Source organism: Patiria miniata, unplaced genomic scaffold, assembly GCF_015706575.1.
Source record: "Patiria miniata isolate m_02_andy unplaced genomic scaffold, ASM1570657v1 HiC_scaffold_5, whole genome shotgun sequence".
In the NCBI taxonomy this organism is placed as follows: Eukaryota; Metazoa; Echinodermata; class Asteroidea; order Valvatida; family Asterinidae; genus Patiria; species Patiria miniata.
In genome coordinates this window covers 19,714,698-19,740,907 of record NW_024037072.1, presented here as the reverse complement: position 1 = coordinate 19,740,907, position 26,210 = coordinate 19,714,698, and the positions used below count along the sequence as shown (strand labels likewise).

At 40.6% G+C, this 26,210-nt stretch overlaps 2 protein-coding genes across 2 annotated transcripts; both read right to left on the bottom strand.

Moving 5' to 3' along the window:
- Window positions 1-1,143: 1,143 nt before the first annotated feature.
- LOC119742036 lies at window positions 1,144-10,777 on the bottom strand. The gene is made up of 13 exons (XM_038218053.1): window positions 10,492-10,777; window positions 9,416-9,663; window positions 8,605-8,801; window positions 8,023-8,162; window positions 7,027-7,286; window positions 6,131-6,333; window positions 5,409-5,512; window positions 4,835-5,084; window positions 4,115-4,341; window positions 3,528-3,955; window positions 2,531-2,636; window positions 2,190-2,412; window positions 1,144-1,693 (listed from the first exon to the last, which is right to left on the bottom strand). Exons 1-13 carry the CDS (start codon window positions 10,600-10,602, stop codon window positions 1,551-1,553), a joined length of 2,640 nt encoding a protein of 879 aa, XP_038073981.1. The 5' UTR covers window positions 10,603-10,777; the 3' UTR covers window positions 1,144-1,550.
- Window positions 10,778-15,403: 4,626 nt separating this feature from the next.
- On the bottom strand, window positions 15,404-25,662 carry LOC119742009 (putative per-hexamer repeat protein 5). Its single transcript, XM_038218016.1, has 2 exons — window positions 25,340-25,662; window positions 15,404-20,220 (listed from the first exon to the last, which is right to left on the bottom strand). The coding sequence occupies exons 1-2, from the start codon at window positions 25,488-25,490 to the stop codon at window positions 17,687-17,689; spliced, it is 2,685 nt and encodes an 894-aa protein (XP_038073944.1). The 5' UTR covers window positions 25,491-25,662; the 3' UTR covers window positions 15,404-17,686.
- Window positions 25,663-26,210: the final 548 nt, after the last annotated feature.

The following is a 26,210-nucleotide window of genomic DNA, read 5'->3' as shown; positions in this document are numbered from 1 at the left end:
ATTTTCGTGTTTGAACTGAATCCGTGTTTAAAAGTGACGCAGTCATTTGAAATACCGGTATAGTTAAGTTGGTACCTTGATCCTGTCGCAACGTTCGGGGCTTGCCGTCGCTGCCGACCGAAGTTTATTAAAAGTGATGGAGAGTAATAAAAACCGTCTATGATAAAACCGGACCCCCGGTGTAGGGGGTCTTGCATAGGCTTTTTACAACAATGTGTCAGTAATATTGAGATGTGTCCAAAATTTGCAATTTGGTGGCCATTTTGTTTTATGCAAATTGGACGGTAAATGACCCAAAATTTCGCTTGGGAACCAGGTTTATCGAATTCAGCATACCCAAAGTCTGGTTCCCAACTTTTACCAACACAATTCCCCTTGACTCTTATATAGGTTTTCCTCGAAAATTCCACTACATGTAGATTATTATGCAGTGGTGGCAAGTAGTGGCAAGTAATATATGCATTGGCAAGTATTATAATATTATGCAGTAGTGGCAGTAGTGGCAAAAAAAAGAAGTGGACTTCTCCACTTGACAAGCTTGCTTTTAGGAGAAGCCCATGGGCGCCGCGAGGGGGGGGGGGGGACAGTGGAGGGGGGCACTTTCCCCCTCTGGAAAAGCAAAAAAGGGGGAAACAAAACAAAAAAAAGAAAAAAAGAGGCGCGTAGTGATATTGCTGTTAATTTAATGGGTGGGGGTGTTAAATGTCCCTGCCTCCCTCCTCGAAAAATGATAAATCGAGAATACGCTGGGAAAAGTACAGGAATCTCGGGGGGATATGCTTTGCCCCCCTCTAGAAACAAATCCTGGCGACGCCCATGGAGAAGCCCACCGCTTTATCTTATCCATTTATCTAAATTGTTGTCTAAACCTCTTCCCATCAAAATTTTTCATAATTTTTTCGACACAGTTTTCAAGACAAGTGAACACCCCAAAAAGATGGATTTTTAACGAACATACGATAATTATTGAAGAACAAGACTGGTACTGGACACATTGTCCATCAGTTCTAGTGTGACTGTGTACGTGCGAGGTCACACGTTTCAGTCATTGCATGACATGATACAATCTTTCTTGCACAAAGTTTATTATAATTTGATATTTTTTTATTTTAACAAAATATAACAATTTGGAAATTCCTTAAATTTTGATTCCATTGTTGCCACATTTAATCGACATTTCATTAAATTATCATCTGGAGTGAAATTCCTTGAATGTAGTGTTCCATAATTGAGGCAGAAATACCTGTTTTAATAGATTAAAAGTACTTACTCATTTTAAAACAAATTCTACTTCAAACAGAGTTGGTAAAGTACCGCCAAACCAGTCAATTCAAAGGCAAGCAGATCTGCAAGGCAGAATTTTTGAATCATACGAGCCCCATCACTGATTTCAAAATGACTCATCGAGTTTAGGATGGTGTGCAACATTCCTTGAGTAAAGTAAGACTTCGCCAATCCCTTTACCCCACAATAATGAAAAAGAGATATTTAAACTATTCAAATAATGTTAGTAAAATTTCCGATTTAGATTAAAAGTCATTTAAACTCTGTTAAGCGCTACTGGTAGTCTTCTCTCCAGCCGCGTATTGTTTCATATGCTGGGCACAGATGAGCATCAGCAGTAGGACTATGACGCTTCCAAGCATTGCGATTTCTACAACGTCGGCGTTGAATCCCGCGGTTGCATTTGCATCTATGGGAGAAATATGGACGAAATTTGTATAGGTTGCACACACTCTTAAAAAAAGGGTGAAATGACTTGTTTATTCTTTAGAACTAACTGGGAGTAAGTCTTCTGGCATAAAAAACAACAGGCGAATCGTTTAAGCTTCGGACTAGAATCGCACTTACTGTGGATTCCAAGTAAAACTTGAATAATTAATACTCGAATAATTATCATTATTTGACCGAATTTGCGGCTGCACGCAGCGTAAGTTTGACTCCTGTTTGGCGGTCAAAAATTCAAGAGTGCCAAAAGTTATGGAAATCGCTCCCTTTTTCGAAAAAATTCAAATTTGAAACTTTAAAAGATCATGGGCCTAATGTTAGAATAGATTTGGAATTAGAAAATTGAAAAAAGAAAATTGACTGGATCAGGGTTTGAACCTGCAACCATCGGAATACCGTAACGATACTCTATACCGTTTTTCCTCGAAAAACTAACACAAAAATTAATCCGAAATACACACCTAGGTTTCCCTCTGGGTTTAGTCGTCTCGTTGCTATGTGCTCTGTTGCCTGGGGAGATTGGTCACTGACGTCACGTCTTGACCTGCGCACTAAATTGTTGCCGGTGTCGCCGTCGATGACGTCAACCGACTCCTCTGATTCCATTGGCTCTTCACAGTTAACGTCACAGCTTGATTCGACGCCCTGGGCATTGCACTTACTCATTTTGCAGTGAACATAAACCTGCATTTACGAAGAAACACAAATTAGCTTAGTTTGTTTCAGGAAATGAAAGGGGAAAATACGAAAAGTTTTTACTGAAACAGAAAAAAAGAGAGACAGTAACATAAGACAAACTTACCGGGTTGTAGATGTGTTCATCGAGGAAGGCAAATGAATGAACGGAGAATCGCTTTATGTTACTTGAAGGCGATGGCAGGAATTGTATGGTGTCATCTTTGGCACATCTAGAGACAAACAAAATGCCGAGTATGTGAGAATATTTAATCAGCTATGTTACGTTTACTAAATTACCACTTTTCAAATTCAAAACAAGTCATAGTTTTAGGGAAAGAATGTAGAAAATTGGAACATGTAGTCAGTCGCGGCGCTAAAAGTCTATCATGAGACTCCTTAATGTCTGCCCTGTGCGCGTTTAGTTTTAGTGTCTGTCTCATATACGGGGTGAGTAAAAACAAAAGGCAACCCATATGGCAGGGCATTTTTTTTATGAAGTTCTGCATGTAGCAATATCAAAATCTAGGATATGATAGCCCAAATAATAAGCTTTCTTTTAGTACAAGATCATTCGAATCACTTATGTACTCTTTAAGTTACGGAATTTTAAACGCAACGTGGAAAGTGTTCTATCAGCAAAGCAAAAACAAATCACATAGGGATGTGTGTGTCTTGTTTTCGTTTTTGCCAAAAGAACACACACCTTTTTTGGTGATCCGTGGACAGAACTTTAAAACGGTGTTTGTGTGTAACATTCCATAACTTGAAAAGTTATGGAATAAGTGATTTGAATGATTTTTGTACTAAAAGAAAGGTTATTAATTGGGCTTTCATATCCTAGATTTTGAAAGTGCTACGTGGAGAACTTTATTAAGAAAATGGTCCTGCCATTAGGGTTTCCTTTCTTTCTTTTTTACTCACACTGTATGGTATCGGTCTTGTTATGGCATTCCTAAATCAACCTCTTTATTTTTTGACTCTGTCATTGTTTGCAATGGTGCATGCCAAAATTCACAAAAGCTGTTCATGATACTGATTTCGTTAAAATTATTGAATTATTTGTAAATAACTGTTGTTGAACTGAAATTTGAGATGAGACCAATAAAAGAATCCTTTTTTACCCATTCTTTATGAAGACGAAACGAGTGACGTCGAAAGGGTTGGTTGTGGGCGTTGCCCAACAGCTATCAATCATCATGACGTCACTGTCGCAATGCTTCTCTGGATCGCAGTTGATGCGGGCCTCAAAGAACACGGGCTGGTCGAGTTGAACGGGCACCGGGTGGGCGTGGCGATCGATGGGCGTGGCGTAGTAGACATCTTCGTACATGTCCAACGAGAAGTCAAATTTCCCGAAGCCTTCTTCGTAGTAAACGATCGTGGTGACGTTGGGGTCAAAGGCCACGTAGCCGACATTGTCGCTATGGAGACGGCAGGACATGCGTATTTCGATGAAATGATCTCGCGTAATCTCGCTCTCTGGGGTGTACGGTTGAGGTGGGATGTAGACCGTATTCTCGAAAGACACGAGACCAACTTCATTGGCTGCCTATCGGCAAAAAAATACAACTTCAAATGTAAATTTAAATCTTCAAACGAAAACAAAACTTGTTTTGGATAAAATTGGGATATAAACTCACGCAACTGCAAGAAAGTCTAATTTGTTTCCAATTTTAATGAAACTGATTTTGTTTTCCGCAAGCCTCACCTGTACGGATGTTTGGCACATGTTATACGACGTCCCGATGACGTAATGAGTGGCGTTGTATTCTCTGCCGGTGCATGTCGGGTCGTTGAGGTGCATGGCGGAGGGGTCTAGTTCCCCGACCAGTTCCTTGGAGACAAACACTTGCATGAAGTTACTGCGACAGTCTGCCGAGCTGGGCTGCTCAAGAACTGTGTCGGGGCCTTCCAGTTTACCGGGGAGTTTGCGGCCTTCGGAAATTAAAAAAAATTGACTATTTAATTAAGGAAAGGTGTTATCTTTCATGATAATCATTAGTTATGGAAATCAATTACACACAGAAAAGCAACCACACATTCTAAAAACCCTTGAAATTCATATGCTAAGTTCTGCCTGCCCGCGCTCTGATGGACAATTTTTTTTTCGAATTCCACCCTGCTGAAGTACAACTGAAAAACACCAACTACATTATTCTACGTGAATAAATATTTGTCAACATGTTTTTATTATGTTTACATTTTATTATTACATATCAAAATCAACTGGAAAACAGGATACCTGAGTTCCATAGTGAGGCATACGTGAGAAGAAACTGGATGAATTAAGTAATTTGTCAAAGTCATTTGTCAAAGTGTTTTATGACTAAAGCTCATCAAGGATTTCGACCTTTTTATGAAACTGAATGAAAAATTGAAAGCTATGATTCATGGTAATTTATCAATATCACACAAACTAATGGCTCACCCATCCATGTGAAATTCCATTCGTCAACAGAGGGCGCCGACCCACACCTTTCAGTTGGCCTGACCGCCTGCGCCTCAACCCGTATCCTGTAGGCGCTTCCGTACTTCAGTATAACGTCCGGCGGAAGAGAGAACATGAGAATGTTTCCCTGCAACTCGACTTCCGTTTCTGATGAAGTGTCTGCCCTGAAAATGACTTCATCTTCGGCGTCCAGGATGGAAATAAAAGCTGCCTTGTCCGGTCTTGAAACCTGTTTTTATAGCAAGCAATACATAAAGTAATTTGGAAGTAATATTTTGTTATTTTGTGATTTGGAAGAATGTGATATAACATATTTACATGACAACAAGTGGAATTCAAGTTCTGTTTACGAACAATGAGAAAAATCCACTATCTTAATAGCCTACACAAATTAATGTTTAGATTGACTATGTATATAACTTTGAAAAAAAAAGTTATTTCTCTAACGCCTTGTCCTATAGTTTCAGCAAAATACACAGCGATGGACATGTATTAAAAATAATATTTCACAACAGTTTTGACTGTAACAAAGAATCTAATTGGAATCTCATACCTGTTTGTTGAATTGTATTCGGAAGTTCCTATCTGTTATTTCCGAACCTTCTGCGGGGACAGACGACGACTTTAGCACATGCAGTGGTTCGTAGACATCAGGATCTGCAATGGCATGACCAACAGGTTGTGATTTGGATATGTCTAGTGTACTTCCATATACCGCAATTGAGGAATGTTTTGCCTATGCTCACACCTGGCAATTTTTAGGTTTAATGGATTTAAATGAATTTCACAATGAATAAATAAATTTTTGGAAAAAAGTAACAATTACGTCATCACATACAAAGGACCGTCACTTCAGGATTGCAAAAAGATAAAAAACAAGTTTTACTTTTTATTTGATTTGGTGTTCTCCATAGATAATCGAGGTGTATTTCCATAATGCTTAAAATTGGCGATTTTGAAAACGTTTGCACAAACTCGGGTTTTACCGACGAATACAGAAAGTTTGAGTGACAATCTAGTATACAGGATAGTATAAAAAGTTAGAACAATATGATATTGCATGATCATGGTCTTTTGTACATCTTATAATGCGGAATAATGACTCATAATGTACTTAAGGACTCACTTTATTATGACTCACAACTCGTTTTACATTATTATTTCCTCATAAAGGACTCATAATTTTTATGTGTTAATTTCAGAGTTACACTACAACATTTCCTTCATTTTTGTTTAACCACACATAAAAATAAATTCTTTTGGAAATTCACCTACCGACAACATTGATGTAAACACATGCCATGTCACTGTAGAAACGTCCTTCCTCTTCGGCTTTATAACAGATCACGTGACGCCCAATCTGACCAATGGATGGCGTCCAAGACAACATGACGTAATAGTCAGTGTCGGATCCTTCTACTTTGGCAACGGGGGAAACGGTAATGCCGAGGGGCTTTATTGTGTCGATGCTTTCAATCCTGTGAGGATGAAAAAAAATCAACAAAATGCTATATTTTAAACGGTTTCTTTCTTCCCAAAGGAGACGTGCATTTTAATGATTATAAACTAGTTTTGTAGTCGACGATAGCTACCGTCTCTAAAAGAATCGAATTAAGAAATTCGAGTATTTATAATTATTTATTTCAAATATGGAGCATACTGATATAAATGAAAGAATTGTCACGAGTTAATGTGGTAAAATATTAATTAATGGCATAGGCCTATAGGATCATTTGCATTTATCCCAAAAGTATCCACCAAATTGTTATCAAAAGCTTACTTGGATTAAAGATCGTACTGGTACTAAACACCCCGTGAAATTATTTCGTCTTGATTGCTGTCATTAAGAGTACTCTTTAAAAAAAATTATATTTTTTGGAAATCAAGAGTGCTGTAGACGAAATCGTGTTTCGTGATCAAAAGGTTGTGTATGGTTCTTAACTATTTTCTTAAAAAGTGTAATATCCAGATGAAACTTCAAGGTTTTGAATATTCTTCTGCGGGTTTTGAGTGATGTTATTATTGCAAACAACAAAATGCATGAAAAGCAGATGACTAGACGACTGTCTGTCAATGTAATCGATTGGAAATGGGCAAGTTCACTTCTTATGTTGGGGTCGGTTTTGCAAAAAACAAAAGGCAACATTTATAAGGTCCTTTACTTCACTCACCGAAAGTCCGGGGAAGAGCTCCGAGCTGTGATGGATTTCTGCATGGGTCGCCCGGCCGGGATCGTCACGCACGCCCCGTGCACGTCCAACATGACTGGCTTACGGCACTTGCCGTTACGCGGGACCACCGACACCAGAAACTGCAATGGGATCTTACTCAAGGGCGTGGTCAAGTCCGAAGGGGCGAAGTCCTCGATCATGACCGACATGGCGTAGATGCCTTTAGGGTTCTTCGAGCGGAATATCAGCTTGCAGGTGTCCTGAGGGTGCGAATTCACACATCACCAATTAACTGGAGGCATACAGTTCATAGAAGTCGACTATTAATCGTTCAGGAGCAAATTTAAAGGCGTCTAGGAACATTGGTAAAACGCGGGAACGGCCCTATCTATTTAATGAGAAAAATAGTTCTCAAAATGAAGATAGGAATGGTACCAAATACCCTGTGAAATTATTCCACCTAAGATGGTATCAATCGGGACTTTCAAAATCTTCATAAGCTTTGTTTTAGTACAAGAATCATTCAAATCACTTATGTAATTTTCAAGTTACGGACTTTTAAACACATGCAAGCACCGTTTTAAAGTTATGTCCACGGATCACAAAAAAAGGTAAGTATTCTTTCAGCAAAACGAAAACAAATCACATAGGGATGTGTGTGAATTGTTTTCGTTTTGCTGAAAGAACGCACACCTTTTGTGTGATCCGTGGACAGAACTTTAAAACGGTGGTTGTGTTTAAAATTCCGTAACTTAAAAAGTACATCGGTGATTTGAATGATTCTTGTACTTAAAGAAAGCTTATGAATTGGGCTTTCATATCCTAGATTTTCAAAGTGCTTCATGCAGAACTTCACTAAAACAATAGTCCCGACATTTGGGTTTCGTGTTTTTTGACTCACCCTGTATTTATGCACAATTCATGTATAAGACTTAATCTTCTTTTCGTTCGTTCTTCTTGCTTCTTATTGTTTTGTCCTTTGTTCTTCCCACCCACCTGTTCAAGCTCCGCCCCAATCTTCCTCCTCTTCGCGTCCACGTACAGGGGACCGCACACGTCGCCATCCTGGTTGTTGCATTCGTTTCTGTCGGGGTCAGTCCAGCGACATTTGACTATGTCTGCGTCATTATCCCAAGCTATAGATAATTAGAAACTCTATCTAATTAGAAATATTGATAACACATTAAATGATATAAGTTCTTTTGTTTAATTCCGACCAAGAATAGCCATTGAGGAAAGAGCACAACAGTCATCTGTGATCAAGAAATGTATCCTTTTTTTTCTTAGCACCATTGGATTTAAAAAAAAAAATGATTCTAGAAGATGCGGATTGAGATACCTTTAGTTCGGAGGGCAAGTTGAAAAGCTGTTTTCTGAAGTTTTGAGTTTTAGATGTGAAAGTGATATAAATAGCCCAAAATGTCAGATATAATCGACTTTTTTCACAAATCATAAAGTTACACTTCTGTATGCACCCCAAATGTGAGGAGCAAGGGTAAAAAAAAATCGATGAATAAGAATACCATTGAAGCTCCTTCCAAGATAAAAGTCTTTTTTTGTCTAATGTGGTAAACTCACCCGGGATATACAAGGCACTCTGGCATCCCTTGTTCATCTTAAAGACCGGGATGGCGGCAGCCATGGGCGGGTTGTTGATGGCGTTGTTGTCGGGTCGAGGGCTGATGTCGACCGTCGAGGCTAGGTTCCAGCCCCGGCCCTCGCTCACCTGCTTCCCGTTGTTAGCAATGTCCGTCAGCCAGCAACATTCCTCGTAACTGATAAAGAAACATAAGGTGACAATATGATTTCATGCCACAAAATGCGCATTCCATTATTATCTCATGCGATTTCCTCACCTTACGAATTTTAAACTTAGATATTTGTAATACTATGTTTTTAATAGTTCTACGAAAGAACTACATTTTTTTTCATTTCTGGCGTCTACGGTCCTCTGGGATACATGTAATGGCTTTTTATCTTGGGTTGCTTTTGCGTACACATTCGCCCTGCAAAAAGACTGGTTCCCGTCCGTATTATTACCGATATCATTCTAGATTATGGCGCAGAAATTAGTCTGGCAAAAATTATTGTCGGGCCTAACATAATTAGATATTGGTGAAGTAATTATTCCAATAATTTAAATGAGGACCGTGCTTTTTCGTTCGATGTTTCATTCAAAACACATTGCTGGAGATATTGCAATTAAAAAGAAAGAAATCAAGATCAAAACGGAACATAGCATGGACAATACATCTTCGAAACTTCAGTTGTAAGGCAGGAAAGGCAGTTGTAATGGCGTTTTGATCCTAGCAGAATTTTCTTACAAGGCAACGCATTTCTGCCTGCCAGAAGGCCTATATTACCTCAATGTTAATATAATTAGACTTACTTGATTTGGAGGCTGGTCTGGCCCGGCCTCAAAGTATGGGCAAAAGTGTAGGTACCCATACTCCAGTTATCGACTTCGTCATAGGCCGAGCAGACATACTTGGCCCACGTCACCCTCTCGCCATCAAGCTTGAAGGCCCCCTCCGTGTTAAGCACTTCTCTCCGCTGGATCGCCGCGTCCGTGCACGGCTCGTGCAGGTAGCCGTTGGTGTAGCTGTGCTTGAAGTTTAGCTGGACCGTCACGTTTATCTAAACGGGGAACGAGGAGAATAATGAGGCAGGTCCGATGTGAAAGTCCCTTGGTTTTCTAATTTTAAGGGTTCATACGCCGAAATTTAAAGAGCCAATCCAGATAGTCACAAACGTCCAAAATGCAAGAATTAATATTACTTTTTTTCCGTACAAACATAGAAATTGAAAAATTGGTAGAGGAGAAAAAAATCGAATTGATCGTTGAGGAGCATGGAGAGCAAGTTTAAATAATGAAAGGTTTGCGGAAACACCATGTGCGAATAATTTCTCAACTAGGACAATGGTTCTGAAAAGAACCAGAGGTATAAACTCGACGTTCCGGTCAGTATGCTCTGGCCGTCTTCAGGAGAGCAAGTTTAACCATTTTAGTTTGCATGCCTTTTCTTGCTTAGAACCGTTTAAATACGCTGACTAAAAAGTGGCGGCTGTTTCATGAAGCATTTTGTGCGCCTATACAGTTCAAAGAAATTGTTCCCAGAGAAATTGTATCAGTGACAAATACGTTTTTGCTGTTGCCAGAGGGCCAGCCTTTAGGCCTCTATTTGTACATATCTCATTGACTGACTCAATGACTGACCGCACTATAAGTTATGATTTAGCCTGGTTTTTGGCTGGTGAGGACTGCATCGGGTTGCCCCGTAAACGGTCGAAATCCGGCCCATCTTGTAAAGACTAAGTAAATAGCCATTATGAATCGATTGACTAGAATATTGTTGTCTCTTGGACGAGCTTTACTAAGTTTGTCATGTCTTGTGTTGGCTAAGGTGCCTCTGACAGAGTTTTTCTCTGGAAATGATACCAATGCAATCGCCCTGAGAAACTTACATTTTGAGGATGTAGCGGATCGGCTCTCCATGTTACGGTTCCTCCTTCGTAATGACCCTGCGAGGCGTAACTAACGCCGACGAAGCTCAGCACAAACAACAGACACTTCATGCTTGCCAATGTAGTGAATAGTTACTGTATATACGCAAGTGCGCTAAGATAATGTGTGATCGGAATGAGGAATACTGTCGATTGCTTCCTATTTATGGTCTTCTGGAAACATTTCAAGGGAAGTGGAAATTCATAATAGGAAGTCAATATCCCGACCGCAGGGGCACGGACGCTTCATGCGTCCTTCGCGAACACTAATTGTCTCAATGACACGTAGGCCTATATTGGATCATTTGCAATTACTCGGAAAAGCGCCTACCGAGTTAATGTCAAGGACCTTGCTCAAGGTTTAAATAGGACTGGTATCAAGCACCAAGTGAAATGAATGGGGGTGGGGGCCTGACACCACATTACACTAAGGGGCGCTCTTCAGGGTATAGATGTATATATCATTATGTACATACTGGCATTAATTAGGCGCATGTTAAAAGCTTTTGTTCTTCGTTTCACAACTTTTCAGTGCTATTGAATACATTTTGGTTGTTGGGATGTTGAGAAATTACCTCAAAATCAACATTTTTTTCTCATCACGAAAAAGTGAGGGGGGGGGGATGATTCAATAGCCCTTCCCCGGTCAAAAAGTGTGGGGAATATATACCCCCCCCCCCGGATTTACGCCCGTGCCGCCTGAAATTATATCGTTTGGAAGAAAAGTAACATTGAAGGTGGTTTTAAGATCGGTTGTCTGGTGGCACACTCTTTTACTTACATTCGAAACGGTATCCAGTTATGAGAATCTGTTTTCTCAAAAAATGTATAGTAAGCCTATCAACTGAGCTGAAACTTTAGTTTCGCTGTAATGTACCATTCTTAAGATTTGTTTTTGCCACTTTGTCACTTCAAACGAAAAAAAAGGCACGAAAAGCAATAGATCCTACGTACCGTACCTTTAACCGGAAGTATACGCAGGATACTGTGCATTACGAATGACTAGATATCATGTGAGTGGTCTTGGAAAACAAAGTTTCTGTGTTGAAAAGAGGAGATGCAACTATAGGGTGTACATTGTGGCTGCATCCCATAAAATGGGTCTTCTTGACAGTTTTTTCATCTATAAGATTGTCATTGCCCCTTGAAAGGTCAAATAATTGATAAAAATAAACGGTCTCGAAAGGTCTCGGAAAATGACCCGAATACGTCATTGTCGGCTTGGACCGTAGATATAACTTGGTCAAGGTTGTTATTAAATTATACAAAAAACCTCCATATTGCTGTCAAGCATAGAGTCTAGTACAAATCTGCTCCAATCCCATGCTGAAGCAGTGATATCTGGACTACAGTCTGTGACTGTCTGTGACTATACGTCTGAAGATTGGACATTGAACTTTCGGAAACATGTACTTTGACAGCGATCCCAACCGAAACGTGTACTGTTTCTATAGGCCTAACCACACTCCCATTTCATTGGTAAACTTTCTACACTGCGCAATAAATTTTACCAAAGTTTGATGACAATGGACGTTTCCGCTTCCGACGTTGTCATCTTTAATTGGAAAAAAGTAAATGGTGACGATCGAGATGTATGTGTGGGAGATGTTAGGGCATGCCACTCCGAAGATCACGGGAAGTGGTCCGTGTGGAGGAAGCGTCTCGAGTGGCCAGACGCGACGGGGGAAGACTCGGGCGAGACTGCCGCGCCGATGGCCATGCGGTGGATCAAATGCGGCGCGCGCGGTTTGTGACGTGATTTCTCGTGCGCACAAGAATGGCCCTCGTGGTCAGAAAACGTGGCCTTTTAATCAAGCTTTGACTTGTTTACCCGTGGAATATCCTGTATTATGGTAAATTGACCCATGGTATTTGTTAATCGATTTCTTAAAAATTCGTTTGTTTTCAGTACTCTATGTTTTGTAAGTGCACACGAAATGTACGTGTAGCCCATTCCGTTAATCACTGCAGAAAGCGACGTAGGCCTAAAGCGTATATCCAAACAATAATTACTATTGTCCGTTTCCATTGGTAAATCCCTACGGACTTTCAACCCTACATGACTTTCTGTACAGCTTGTACTGGTCGTAGTCACGGTTTTGTTGGCACATCCGTGCTGAAATGTCGACATGTTTTTTTTTTCACGGGACATGACACTTGGCCTCCATAAAATCAAATCGTGGTGGTGGTGGTGGGGGGGGGTACCATATTCATAATGGGGGCGCTCTTCAAAACCGGCCATTATGCAAACTATACATTATGTGCCCATTTTCAGGGCGCACTTGTGGGTTTGGGGGCTTGGTTTTCATATTCCCCGTTCATATCAGAACTCTCTATACCAATTTGGGAAATTATTACTGAAAACAAATTATCCGAAATTTTTAGGGCCAGTTTTATTTTCATCTCGAGGGGGCACTTATATGTCCACAAGAGGCGCACTTGCGTAAATCTCGGGGCAAGTGCCCCTGCCCCCCCCCCTCCCCGGGTCCACCGCCCCTGGTTGACAGCGTGATGGTTTGGTCCTTACCATCACCAGAAATTTTTAGCATAATGATATCACAGGATTCTTAATGCCATTATTAACTTACAATCAATTAGGATAGGCCTATTTCATGCTATTTTGAAAGTTCCATTTTTAAATGTTTGCAATAAAATCCACTATTTTATCTATTTAAAAAAACATTTATTATTGTCATGAACGTTTCTGTTTCATTACATTGTACTCACAAGAGCAAATTATTTATCAAACTTTATAATGTTGTGAAGCGTAGATTTATAGGCCATATAATACAGCAAATATGAGAGTGCTACACGTGAAGACATTTTTTTAGTGTATAAACACCAGAACAATTCCGTTTATTGATGCATTTATTGATTACTTTTTCTTACATATGAAGTATCATTTTTTTTAATATGTTAGTTTTGAGCTGTAGCAAAATGTAAACTTGCGTCGATTAGCTTAAATTCATGTCTAGTTATACCCGAAAATGCCTTGGTTAATGGTTACCGCGCCCCCATTCGGATTGGTATTTCATTCTCTCAGTTCCATATGGTGGCCTTGAAGGGACATCGCGAACATTGATGTCAATATTCACGACAAGAATTTTTTTTGATGCGAATAGTGACGTCAATATTTGTGACCGGAGGGCGAGACGTGAATTTTTTTGGGGTGGTGAATATTGACGTCAGTATTCGCGATTTGTGATAGGTTATAGGCTAGGTTATACTTCCCCTTCTAATGTCCGAAATACCAAAAAAGTAACTACCAAAGAAAACATCCTTGACCCCAAACTGAAGAGAGCAAATAATGGAAAATGCAAAACTATCGTGATTTCAACTATCAGTACCAGGGGAATACAAATAGATGGGCTCGATCTTAAACGCTTTTCTTCCGCGAACCAAGCGTTTGTAAAAAAAAAAAAAAAAAAAAAAAAAAAAAAAAAAATCGCTGGCAAATAAAATGAAGAAAAAAAAGAGCAAGTTGATACCAATGAATTTCATTAAAATTGACAATCCTCTTTTGAAATTGAAGAAAGTGCAAAACTGATTTACCCACACCAATAATTACGGCGAAACTGTTGATGCTGATGGATGTACTTGTTGACAGCATGAAAAAAAAACGATTTTGCCTATACACGAAACTAGCTTTATGAGGGTAGAGTGCATAGTGCATGAACAATCCAATTGTACCACGATCACGGAACGTCTACGTGATAACTAAACACGCACTGCCCCAGGGCCCAGTTCACATTGGAGCGAGACAATTGCCCCTCAATATAGGCATACACCGAGAACTGGAGTACTCGGGCAACAGCACTGTAAAAGCGCACCCAACCATACTCTTGGAAATTGGCAATTTTATGCTGAAAAGTTTTGCGCGAAAGATTTTTTCCGGGTACAAAATTTTGGGCCTCATAAAAATCGGGCCATTACAGCACTAGTCTCGACTCCAGCCTTGGTTTTTTTTTTAATGTCTGTTCAGTATTGGTGTAGGACCCGATTTTCCACAGTAAACTGTCTCTTGTTTAGTATATAGTATTATCCTGTGCCAGTGTGACAATAGATTTGGATCATAATATTCCATGGTTAATTCACTGCAAATACATCATAATAGGTTATACAGGGTGGATAAGAAAAAAACGAAACCGAGATATTATTGCTGATTGGAACAGAAGTAGGGCACATGTGAATCAAAGGGAGATATCCTCTTTTAGGGTTAAATCTCCTCTTTAAAATGAAACCCTGAGCAGTGACCAATTTTATGAAAGGGTCTATTTAGAGAATTGCGCCACTTTTTAATTGTGGTTTATGTGGTGTCATTTGTCACAAAAAGCCTAATGGTTGCCAATCAAGGCAAGTGGGGGAAAAAAAGAGATTTCACCATGAAAAATGGCCGGGCGCAATTCTCTTAATAGACCCTTTCATAAAATTGGTCACTGCTCAGTCGACCGTGAATGTAAAGACACGACCAGGGTGTCATCTTAAAGAGGAGATTCAACCGTAACAGAGGATATCTCCCTTTGATTCACATGTGCCCTACTTCTGTTTCAATTAGCAATAATATCTCGGGTTTGTTTTTTGATCCACCCTGCTTTAAGCCAAAAACAAAATGGCCACCATGTCAGATGTAACAAACACTGGTTAAACGTTGTCTTCTTAAATGAAGGACATTATGTAGACTTCCTGTGACAGACTTTTGAAATGCGGTATTTAAGGGAAAAAACAACTTCATATGCCATCTCCACACGAAAGTACACCTTTAACAGCCGTATCTAATTGTTCATTTTCTTCATACAGATACACTATGCAAACACAGTCGTAAAAAGAAATCCTCAGTTGAATTGCCTTCTAGTAAGTACATTCGTTGTAAAACAGCATATCACAAAACACACGGGACTTCACCTTCTGCTATATAACTTTTTTTTATAATTCAAGCAAAAAAACAAAAACAAAGAATGTTAATTAATAAAGTTTCTATTTTTAAATACTTCAAGACATAAAGCAAGCCCTCTATAAAGAACATAAAATTAACTGCTTATAGAAGTGAGAACAAATCAGTATGATATACAAGGATATTTCACGACACTAAATTATCTTTATACGACTCAAAAATCCTCCGAAGTGAAAATTCTTTTTTTTTCTCTCTCTCTGAAAAACCAGACATATTGGAATGACCATTGGAATTGCACACTGTTTAGAATTTCTGAAGTCTGCGTCAAACCGGTCTGAGTAACACCAAACTTATGTCACAACAGTGTTAAAGACCGTTTTAAGTTTTAAGCTATTTAATGACATCTTACTGTAGGCTTTTTGGAAAAAGTTCCATACCTGGACATCATTTGCACAAATTTTATGAGACTGCACTGGACCGAAAAAAATTCTTTCTCAGAAAATACTTCAATATTTTTCCTGCTAAATTTTGTGGTTTTTTTATGACATGTAATCGCTTTCTGATGGCTAATAGGTCACTGCAGGGAAAAATTAATGACACCCAGGTATGAAATTCTTCCCGGACTTTTTTTCGCCTTTGGGATTTTCATCGGTCTTTCAACATTCTGTGACCAGTTTTCCTCCGTTTCAGAAATGATGTTACTTGAAAGGACTGGTAATCTATCAGTAGCGCTGATTATACGATTTTCTGTGGGAAGGTACCTGTTTTTTGTTGCAAATTTGTAGTGATTTGTTCCAGTTTTGTCATTTGTGACGAATATGTTTAATTTAATTGAATGGTTAGATCTTTAGACACGAAGTTTAAGGATACAATCTAAAATGTACGCAGGGGCTGTCAAGAAATGAACAAAAGTGTTAAAAAAAAAATCCCATCCAGGTAAAAAGCGCTGACGTTGCTATGATATACTAGATTTTTCATCCGAAATAAGGCAATGACAAGTTTAATTGCAATTGATCTTCACACTGGTTCTCCAAAGACAGGCAATCGCACGTGACACTGTTATTGGAAATTGTGTGAGCAACTAAAAACAACAAGCTTTGACCCTCAACAAATATATAAATTCAACGTTTCCCGAAAGTATGGCAATTAAAATTTAAAATCGTTAAAGAAAAATCTTATCTGAAGAACAAATTTCTCAATAAACTATAAATGAAGTCATATAAAAAAAATGTATTAATCGAAAATATAAACTATTATAAAAGATAGAGGTGGGTGTTCCATGACCCGCAAAAAGTGTTCCTTCGATATTATTAACATACAGTATATAGAGTGCATAAAATCTGCCGCCAAAATCGGACAATGATTAGGGGGTAATAATAATGTAAAGCGCTTTGATCTTAGTTAAAAGCGCTATATAAGAACCTGTTATTATTATTATTATGATATACTAGATTTTACATCCGAAATAAGGAAATGACAAGTTTAATTGCAATTGATCTTCACACTGGTTCTCCAAAGACAGGCAGTCGCACGTGACACTGTTATTGGAAATCGTGTGAGCAACCAAAAACAACAAGCGTTGACCCTCAAAAAAATAATATAAATTCAACGTTTCCCGAAAGTATGGCTATTAAAATTGCCAACCAAAAAGAATGGTTTTGGTAGCAAACTGCGTACCAATAAAAGTCATCTAATTTCATGTCAAGTCGAACATTCGAAACTTAAAAAAGCTGCTTCTCCCATCGTTAAAGAAAAATCTTATCTGAAGAACTAATTTCTCAATAAACTATAAATAAAGTCATATAAAAAAAATGTATTAATCGAAAATATAAACTATTATAAAAGATAGAGGTGGGTGTTCCATGACCCGCAAAAAGTGTTCCTTCGATATTATTAACATACAGTATATAGAGTGCATAAAATCTGCCGCCAAAATCGGACAATTAACCATTAAACGGCGAAGTAGGCGCATGCCTGTAGAGAAGTTACAAAGTAAAACTATTGGAGAACGTTCTTTTTTATTAATTATGGCATTATTAGGAAAACACAAATAATACAGCTGCAGTAATTTATACTCAGTGACTTACTATTCTACCTTTCATCTTTTAGATACAAGTACTTCATTGGATAGATTTCTTTAGAAGACTGAAAGAAAGTGAAAAATATTAAGTAACCTCCACCAAACAGGAAACTTTCATAAAATAGGAAAACACATCTTTTGTTTTCTTGTTCATTTCCATCAACTCGACTATACTCGGAGATCTCTTAATTGCCGAAGCCTGATCCAGATCCATCAACCTGATCGTGGTCAGACACCACAGTATTACTCAGGCCAAAGCCAGATCCATCAGAGTTATAGTGGTCAGGACCCAGAGCATTACCAAGGCCAGATCCGGATCCCTGATCCTTATAGGGATCAGAAACCAGTGAATTACCAAGGCCCGACCCAGATTCCTCATCCTCAAAGAGGTCAGGAACTAGTGCATTACCGAGGCCAGACCCGGATCCTTGATCCTTATAGGGGTCAGAAACTAGTGCATTACCGAGGCCAGAACCGGATCCCTGATCCTTATAGAGGTCAGGAACTAGTGAATTACCAAGGCCCGACCCAGATCCCTCATCCTTATAGAGGTCAGAAACTAGTGCATTAACGAGGCCAGACCCGGATCCCTGATCCTTATAGAGGTCAGAAACTAGTGCCTTACCAAGGCCAGATCCGGATCCCTGATTCTTATAGGGGTCAGAAACCAGTGAATTACCAAGGCCCGACCCAGATCCCTCATCCTTATAGTGGTCAGAAACTAGTACCTTACCGAGGAAAGATCCGGATCCCTGATCCTTATGGGGGTCAGAAACCAGTGAATTACCGAGGCCCGACCCAGATCCCTCATCCTTATAGTGGTCAGAAACCAGTGCATTACCGAGGCCAGATCCGGATCCCTGACCCTTATAGGGGTCAGAAACCAGTGAATTACCAAGGCCCGACCCAGATCCCTCATCCTTATAGAGGTCAGAAACTAGTGCATTACCGAGGCCAGATCCGGATCCCTGACCCTTATAGGGGTCAGAAACCAGTGAATTACCAACGCCCGACCCAGATCCCTCATCCTTATAGAGGGCAGAAACTAGTGCATTACCGAGGCCAGACCCGGATCCCTGATCCTTATAGAGGTCAGAAACTAGTGCCTTACCAAGGCCAGATCCGGATCCCTGACCCTTATAGGGGTCAGAAACCAGTGAATTACCAAGGCCCGACCCAGATCCCTCATCCTTATAGAGGTCAGAAATTAGTGCATTACCTAGGCCAGATCCGGATCCCTGACCCTTATAGGGGTCAGAAACCAGTGAATTACCAAGGCCCGACCCAGATCCCTCATCCTTATAGTGGTCAGAAACTAGTACCTTACCGAGGAAAGATCCGGATCCCTGATCCTTATAGGGGTCAGAAACCAGTGAATTACCGAGGCCCGACCCAGATCCCTCATCCTTATAGTGGTCAGAAACCAGTGCATTACCGAGGCCAGATCCGGATCCCTGACCCTTATAGGGGTCAGAAACCAGTGAATTACCAAGGCCCGACCCAGATCCCTCATCCTTATAGAGGTCAGAAACTAGTGCATTACCGAGGCCAGATCCGGATCCCTGACCCTTATAGGGGTCAGAAACCAGTGAATTACCAACGCCCGACCCAGATCCCTCATCCTTATAGAGGTCAGAAACTAGTGCATTACCGAGGCCAGACCCGGATCCCTGATCCTTATAGAGGTCAGAAACTAGTGCCTTACCAAGGCCAGATCCGGATCCCTGACCCTTATAGGGGTCAGAAACCAGTGAATTACCAAGGCCCGACCCAGATCCCTCATCCTTATAGAGGTCAGAAATTAGTGTATTACCTAGGCCAGATCCGGATCCCTGACCCTTATAGGGATCAGAAACCAGTGAATTACCAAGGCCCGACCCAGATCCCTCATCCTTATAGAGGTCAGAAACTAGTGCATTACCGAGGCCAGATCCGGATCCCTGACCCTTATAGGGATCAGAAACCAGTGAATTACCAAGGCCCGACCCAGATCCCTTATCCTCATAGCGGTCAGATACTAGTGCATTACTGAGGCCAGACCCGGATCCTTGATCCTTATAGAGGTCAGAGACTAGCGCATTACCAATGCCTGACCCAGATCCCTCATCCTTATAGAGGTCAGAAACTAGTACATTACCGAGGCCAGATCCGGATCCTTGATCCTTATAGAGGTCAGAGACTAGTGCATTACCAAGGCCAGACCCGGATCCATCATCCCTATAGAGGTCAGAAACTGGAGTATCACCGAGGCCCGACCCGGATCCATCATCCTTGAGGGGGCCATTACCAAGATCAGGGCCAGATTTTTCATCCTGAGTGTGGTCAGAAACCACTGCATCAGTATGGCCAGTCCCGGGATCCTCATGTCGAATGTGATTTACCACTTCGTTACTGAGCTCCGGTTCAGATCCGCCAACTCGAGTTTGCTCCAGCGCGTTATCGGGCAGATTTGCTCCGGAGTCAGGTCCAGTGATTCGGACTTGGGATGCTTGCTTGAAATCATGTCCGATCTCATTTGAAACCAGAAAACTGTTCTTTGGATCCTGACGGAAGGATTGAGGACGCTCTTGCTCAACGTAGACCATTTGGTAGGTATCCTTGTCCTGCATCGAATTCTTGGCTTGTGTGAATTCTCTGGGTAGGCCCTTCCATCTTCGGCCTGTGATGACGTCATTTGTGACTAATTGGAAAGCTTTCAGGGGCGTCCGGGGTGCAACTCCTTGAAGAAAAAGAGGGAGAAACACAACTCTTTCAATAATTTATACACAGGAGTATAGCGGATTTCTGTTCTTAACGAAATACCAACTTGTACAGCTGGCCCCAAAGCGCACATAAAATTCTTTTCAATTGAATCAGAATGGCTTTTACTACACCTCATAAATATTCATGATCAAATTAGAGCGCGTCATTGGCCGATTCCGCCGTGCGTCCGAGAAGTAAAAATAATACGCGCCCACGTGACGTCATCCCGGTGAGTATCCAGCTCGCTGCCGTGCGGTCGTTTTTTCTGGTAGCACCAAAAATTCCCTCTGGAACCCACCTCGTAGACATGCAGTCTATAGCATGTAATCTTTACGGAACCAGTCTGTTGTTGTAAACCTTCTTACTACTGCAGTAAAGACACATTAAAGAGTGTTGGCACCAGACTATGTGATGAAGAACTTGAAATGTGCTGAGCAGCAAACGAAGGCCGTTACGGACAAGGCAATGAGGCTACTAAAAAGACAGTGAGGCTACTAAAAAGACAGTGAGGTGTAGTAAAACAAATACAGCATGGTTTATTTCTGGAAAATATTTGGAATTACTGGTCCCTCGGTGTAGGTCTGCTTGACTACCTCCCTCCGCTTGGCGTCGGGAGGTAGTCAAGCTGACCTACACCGAGGGACCAGTAATTCCCACTACTTCCCTTCAAACCGTGCTGTATACTCCCTGGACAACGCGCTGGATTCATGCCATTCATTTAGGCGTTATGGGGGTAACACCCCCCACTGCCCCATCCCGCAAAATGTTTGGCTAGCCTATAGTAAGATAGTCTGAGTATCATCGTTATCCACGGAACCAAATCCTGGAGAACGTCCGATATCTCCTGACATGCAAATTTATGCAAGCCGCGCGCCAGCCAATCGGATTCGACTTTACTAAATCGTGACGTCATTTCATTCCCAAATCAGTACTCAAACTGTGATTGGTCAATTCGAATACAGTGTTTTGTAATAGCCGGGAGCGCGTAACATGATTCAGAGCGCGCACGCCGTGACAATTTTTTTTTTTATCCATGTCTATGACGCGCAACGGGTGAATGACCGAAGACCCGATAGGCCTATGGATAGCGCCCACGCTGATTGGTCAAAATCTAGTAGGTCAAGAGGCGGGGTCTTGCGTAATTAATCAGCAAATCTGTTCACGCGTAATAGACCACGGCATTGTTTTGACTCTTTGACCGAAAGGTACAGTATGTGCTTGGCTGGTATTAAACAAGTATGTTTAAAACTGGCTTGGGGCCTGGTCCCCGATAATTACTCGCCGTGGTCTATTACAAAGACTAATGGTAAGGAGGCCCAGATTGCACAATAGTTTATTCCGTTGATTCTGCAGACTGACTAAAAGTTCGTAGAATACTATAGTGATAACATGATAATGAAAAGAATCCACTTTCGTCTCTCGCATGAAGACTTGATTTAGGACCAAACATGTTATCATAAGGGATGGGGGGGGGGGTTGTCATTTTTTTGGCGGGGGTCATTTTTTTTTTTTATTTGACCGTGGTTATACATGTATATATATTTGACCGTGGTTATACATGTATATATATTTGATCGTGGTTATAGTATAAAAGGGGTGTAATGGCGCCACCAACGTCAAAATAGTTCCCTCCATCCCCAAAAAAATTCTGTGGCCAAATAATATATTCCAATCATATTTTTGTAATCATTAATAATTATTATTGTTCATTTTTGCATTGTTGGGCCTACCATAGTTTGGTCTATACATGTATTGAGAAAATGATTGGCGGCCTCAAAAGTAATAACGCGAGGCGGACAATTTCCCGTTTGATTTATTACCTCCGCCAATTAAGGAGGTTATATTATGTTTTCATCAGATTTGGTTAGTTGGTTGGTTGGTTTCTCTGTTAACAAGAAAACTCAAACAGTTATGGATGGATTTGCTGGGGGGGGGAATTAAGGGGTGGTTCTTGGTTCAAGTGCAAATCGATTATATTTTGGAAGTGATCCGGATCTGGGTCGGGATCCAGGATTTTTTTTAAAGGATCCTTCGCCATTTACGCGGGTAGTTCATTTTTGGCGGGGAATTGTTTAGCCTTGGCGGAGGTTTGCGATCTCTCAGTGCTTTCTGGTAATTTATTTTCATTTTCGTTTGTGCAGGACTGTGTGACGACAGTCCTGCAAAGGCCACCGGGCCAGGGCTAATCTCTTCAATGGCTCCTAGTTTCAACAAATATTTATTTTGGAACCCTGGAGTGATATTTCCAACGGCCCAACTGTTCTCCTTTTTACTAGTGAAGGAGTTCCATTGAGTCCACATGTATTTTGTTATTTGTTCCCCTCCATGAACTCTTTATGACGGCGATCCCATACTTCGTCTGACCCCGTGTATGACAATGAATCTATACTCTAAAGGTTGATCTTGAAAGACCCATTTCAATTTTCGTATAACGAACCAAACAATCGTACAAGAAAAGGTAAAAAAAAAAAAATGGCGGGTGGAAATGTGGAACCTATTCAAACCTGCAGAATATTGGTACGCTGTCGACAATGAGAAATACAAGTTTTACAATAATTTTGCTCCTCGCACGGTAGGAATTGAAAATGTTAAGGAAACTACGATTACAATCGTCATAGAATAGCTGTCACCAACTGCACAGCCTAAACAACGCATAAATGCACGGCATATATCATTTGCTGTTCATGCATTTTGCTGTTTCCAATAATAACACTACTCAAAATCAACAGAAGAATGTTCAAAACCTAGCCTGTTGAATTTTCAACCCAGTTGGATATTGCACTTCTCGAGAAAACAGTGGGAAACAATCATGCACAACCTTTTTATCGCGAAACAGGATTTCGTCATTATAGCTCTATATTAAGCTCCCATGGGCGTCAATCGGTGGGGAATGGGGGCAAGTCCCCCCCCCCCCCCCCCACACACACACACACACGCACACACAGACAAACTTCTTGAAGTGGTGGATATCATATCGTTTGTGTCCCCACCCCCCCCCACCCCACCCCCCCCCCCCCGACCCCCCCCCCCCCCTCCCCACACACACACACACACACTTTTTTATTGTAGCCTACATAATGATTCTATGGCTTAGAATAGCTGATTCAATGACTCCAAACTCGAAAATTATGTTTAAAAGATGATCTTTTGCTAAAACAAAAGTGGTTAAGGTGGTCAGAAATTGCCTCAGATCGCACCACAGAGTGTCTAGGGTCCAACATTTTCCAGGGCCCTTAACCTCAAAACTTAGTGGCTGGTGAAATACTGGGGAGCTTGTCTTTGCCTCGTGAACATTTTGGAGCATTTTGTTGGCTAAAGGGTGATGAGGATGGCCTGATTTTGTTTTGCATGTTTTCTTTTTTCACTCAAGGTCTCAGTCTGGAGTTGGTCTAAGGACAAGCGCGCAAACTTCGAAGTGCTCATACCAACGAAATAATTAGGTGTTGTATGGAAGTAACAACCCCCCCCCCCCAATAATTAACTGTCAATTAAGGCAATCATTTTCAGAGAAAATCTTCAGAACCAAGAATATTTACATTCAATTAAAATTACATTTCCAGATATTTAGGATTGTCTGCAGTTTGTCATGCATCCAAACAAGATATAAATTCATGAGACAAGTCAGTCGATATTTAATTAAAGGTAATTATACAACATTTACTGCTGTAATTTTTAAGAAATGGACGGAATTGGGGGTGTGTATATTTTATAGGAACTATTGTTACACCGGGACCTTGTGTTCATGGAAGCTGGGAAACGATGTAAAAATGCTGGTCGTTATGGACATCAGGGAATTATCATGGGAAAGAATGTAGTATCCTGACGCCACTTCTTTGGTTGTGTACAACGTCAATGGAGACTCGAGTGCATTTTCAAAGTATTTTCTAACAAAATACGAAATGTGCCTCAGTCCCAGATTCATGTCTTTTCAACATTTTTGCAATGACTGGCCATCATTGAGATAACATGTGATGAAAAATATGGCGTCAGGATGCAACATTCTTTCCAAAACGTCTTCCGTTGACTTATTAACATTTATTCAACTTTCACCGAGCTGACTGTCCCGCGCGTCTGGAGCTGGCCTAAAGAATAGTGCGCAACTTCGAAATTTTCAGACCAACTAAATCCTGCCCCGTCCGCGATTTTTTTTGTCCAAACGACATCTATTTCCCTTCTCTGATTGGTGTATTAAATGCATATTATGTAATGCCCTGTTCTCCAAAACACAAACCCAAGTTAGGCTTTTCGTCTTGTAAGAAATGTTCCTTCCCCATTTATTCTAAAGGTAAAATGCGAAGAAGTGTAAAACTCTCGCTGGGATTCGAACTCGGATCACCTGATTAGAAATCAGGACTACTGCCATTGAACCAGTCCACGAATCAGCTGCCAACCGTCGGTGAAACTATTATTTCTTGTTAGACCACTTATTCTCTAAAGCCCTGGACATGCAGAATGAGAGAGCACCCCCTTTCGATATTGTCGGATCGCGTTTGGAAAAGAATAATTTGCGCCCCGCCCAAGATAAAGCTCTTCCAAAAAAAAAATCGTTCTCAGAAGCCGAGAATAAAAGTACAACCGAGCTCTAGATTCTTATGTGACCCTCCAGCACTAAACCAGTCACGCGAACCAATATTTGAAAAGAGGGCTTTTGGGATCAAAGGACATTGAATATCAAGCTTTCCACCGATACATACAATTATAGGAATATGAAAATACCTACTATTCGGTTGTTTTGATGTTTTTGAATATTTCCAAGCGAATTTGTCATGGAATTAGCTGCACCTCACAAAAATCAAGTTTTGATGTACTTACGGTAGGAAACTTACAGATAAACGTCCTTGAAAGTGAAATAGAGTATATCCATTATTCAAGCTTCTGACACTTAAATACGATTTTTTTTTTAATTTAATTTTTTGCCTGTACGATGTACTACAAGTACAATTTACAGGCTGTAGTAATGACTGTGCAACTTCCGACTAGTTCTGTGCTGGAGGGTCACATGTTGCAGGGGTATTAAAAACGGCGAATTTGTCTGTGGTTTCACTTATACCTCATAATCCGTAAGAAGAGAGATTCATCTTCATAATTCCACCCACCTTGAGGCGATGAAATCCTCAGCTTTTTCCAAGCCTGAGGCGCACCATCTTGACGAGACTCTCTCAACTTGTTCAGTATGCCCTGCTGCTGCCCGTGAGCGGCCATCAGCATTAAGGAGAGAACCGTGAACCATACCACAACACGAGCCATCTTAGCTCCTAAGACGATGTTTATGTCCCAACAGAATTATCGCAACAGCTTATGGCAAAGGAAGTTCAACAGGTCCTTCCAGCAACCCCTGCCACAAGCCCGGCCAACTGGTTGCGTGTGAACCTAGCGGTCAACTAAATGGGAAACACTTTTCCTCTGCACGGTCACTGTAGTCGTGATATCCACACATATGGTTGGGCACTGCGTAAACTACTTTTGTGACGTCACTCTATTCAATAAAGATTATTTATAAGAATAGAATAAAATTGTGCAGTTAACTGTACATTCTTAAAATTGCACAGTCATCTGAAGATAAGTTGGGAATCTACAGGCTTTGTTGTGAATGGCCCCTGCAAGCAGTTCCATGCATAAATTGGAAGAGTAACGGTTTGTAAAATGATCAAGTTTTGGGCATTTTGAAAATAAGGTTCCTGACATTAATAACAACACAAATTTTCGCTTTAGATTTAAGGAATATTTTACAGTACATGTAAAGTAATAATGTATCTTCGTGCTTGCCGTGACAAAAACAGAGAATTCAAAGAACTTTGAACAAAATGCAGCTAAAGCTGCTACTTTATACCTCTCCGAAAACTGCATAATTTACAGAGTAATAAGTTTTCGTCTCAATTGAAGGCTTTTTTAACGGCGTACTATGTTAATATTGCCTGTGAGCATTTCGGTTATTTCTTGAATTGTGTCTACACAATTGAATGTTCT

Excerpts from the sequence above, each read along its gene's own strand:
- LOC119742036 (XM_038218053.1), bottom strand. The coding sequence starts at position 10,602 with ATGAAGTGTCTGTTGTTTGTGCTGAGCTTCGTCGGCGTTAGTTACGCC. Across the intron at positions 4,342-4,834 it reads ATGGAATTTCACATGGATGG|GCCGCAAACTCCCCGGTAAA; the intron begins GTGAGCCATTAG and ends TAATTTCCGAAG. Across the intron at positions 2,413-2,530 it reads ATGAACACATCTACAACCCG|GTTTATGTTCACTGCAAAAT; the intron begins GTAAGTTTGTCT and ends TCGTAAATGCAG.
- LOC119742009 (XM_038218016.1), bottom strand. The coding sequence starts at position 25,490 with ATGGCTCGTGTTGTGGTATGGTTCACGGTTCTCTCCTTAATGCTGATG. Across the intron at positions 20,221-25,339 it reads GAGGATTTCATCGCCTCAAG|GAGTTGCACCCCGGACGCCC; the intron begins GTGGGTGGAATT and ends TTTTTCTTCAAG.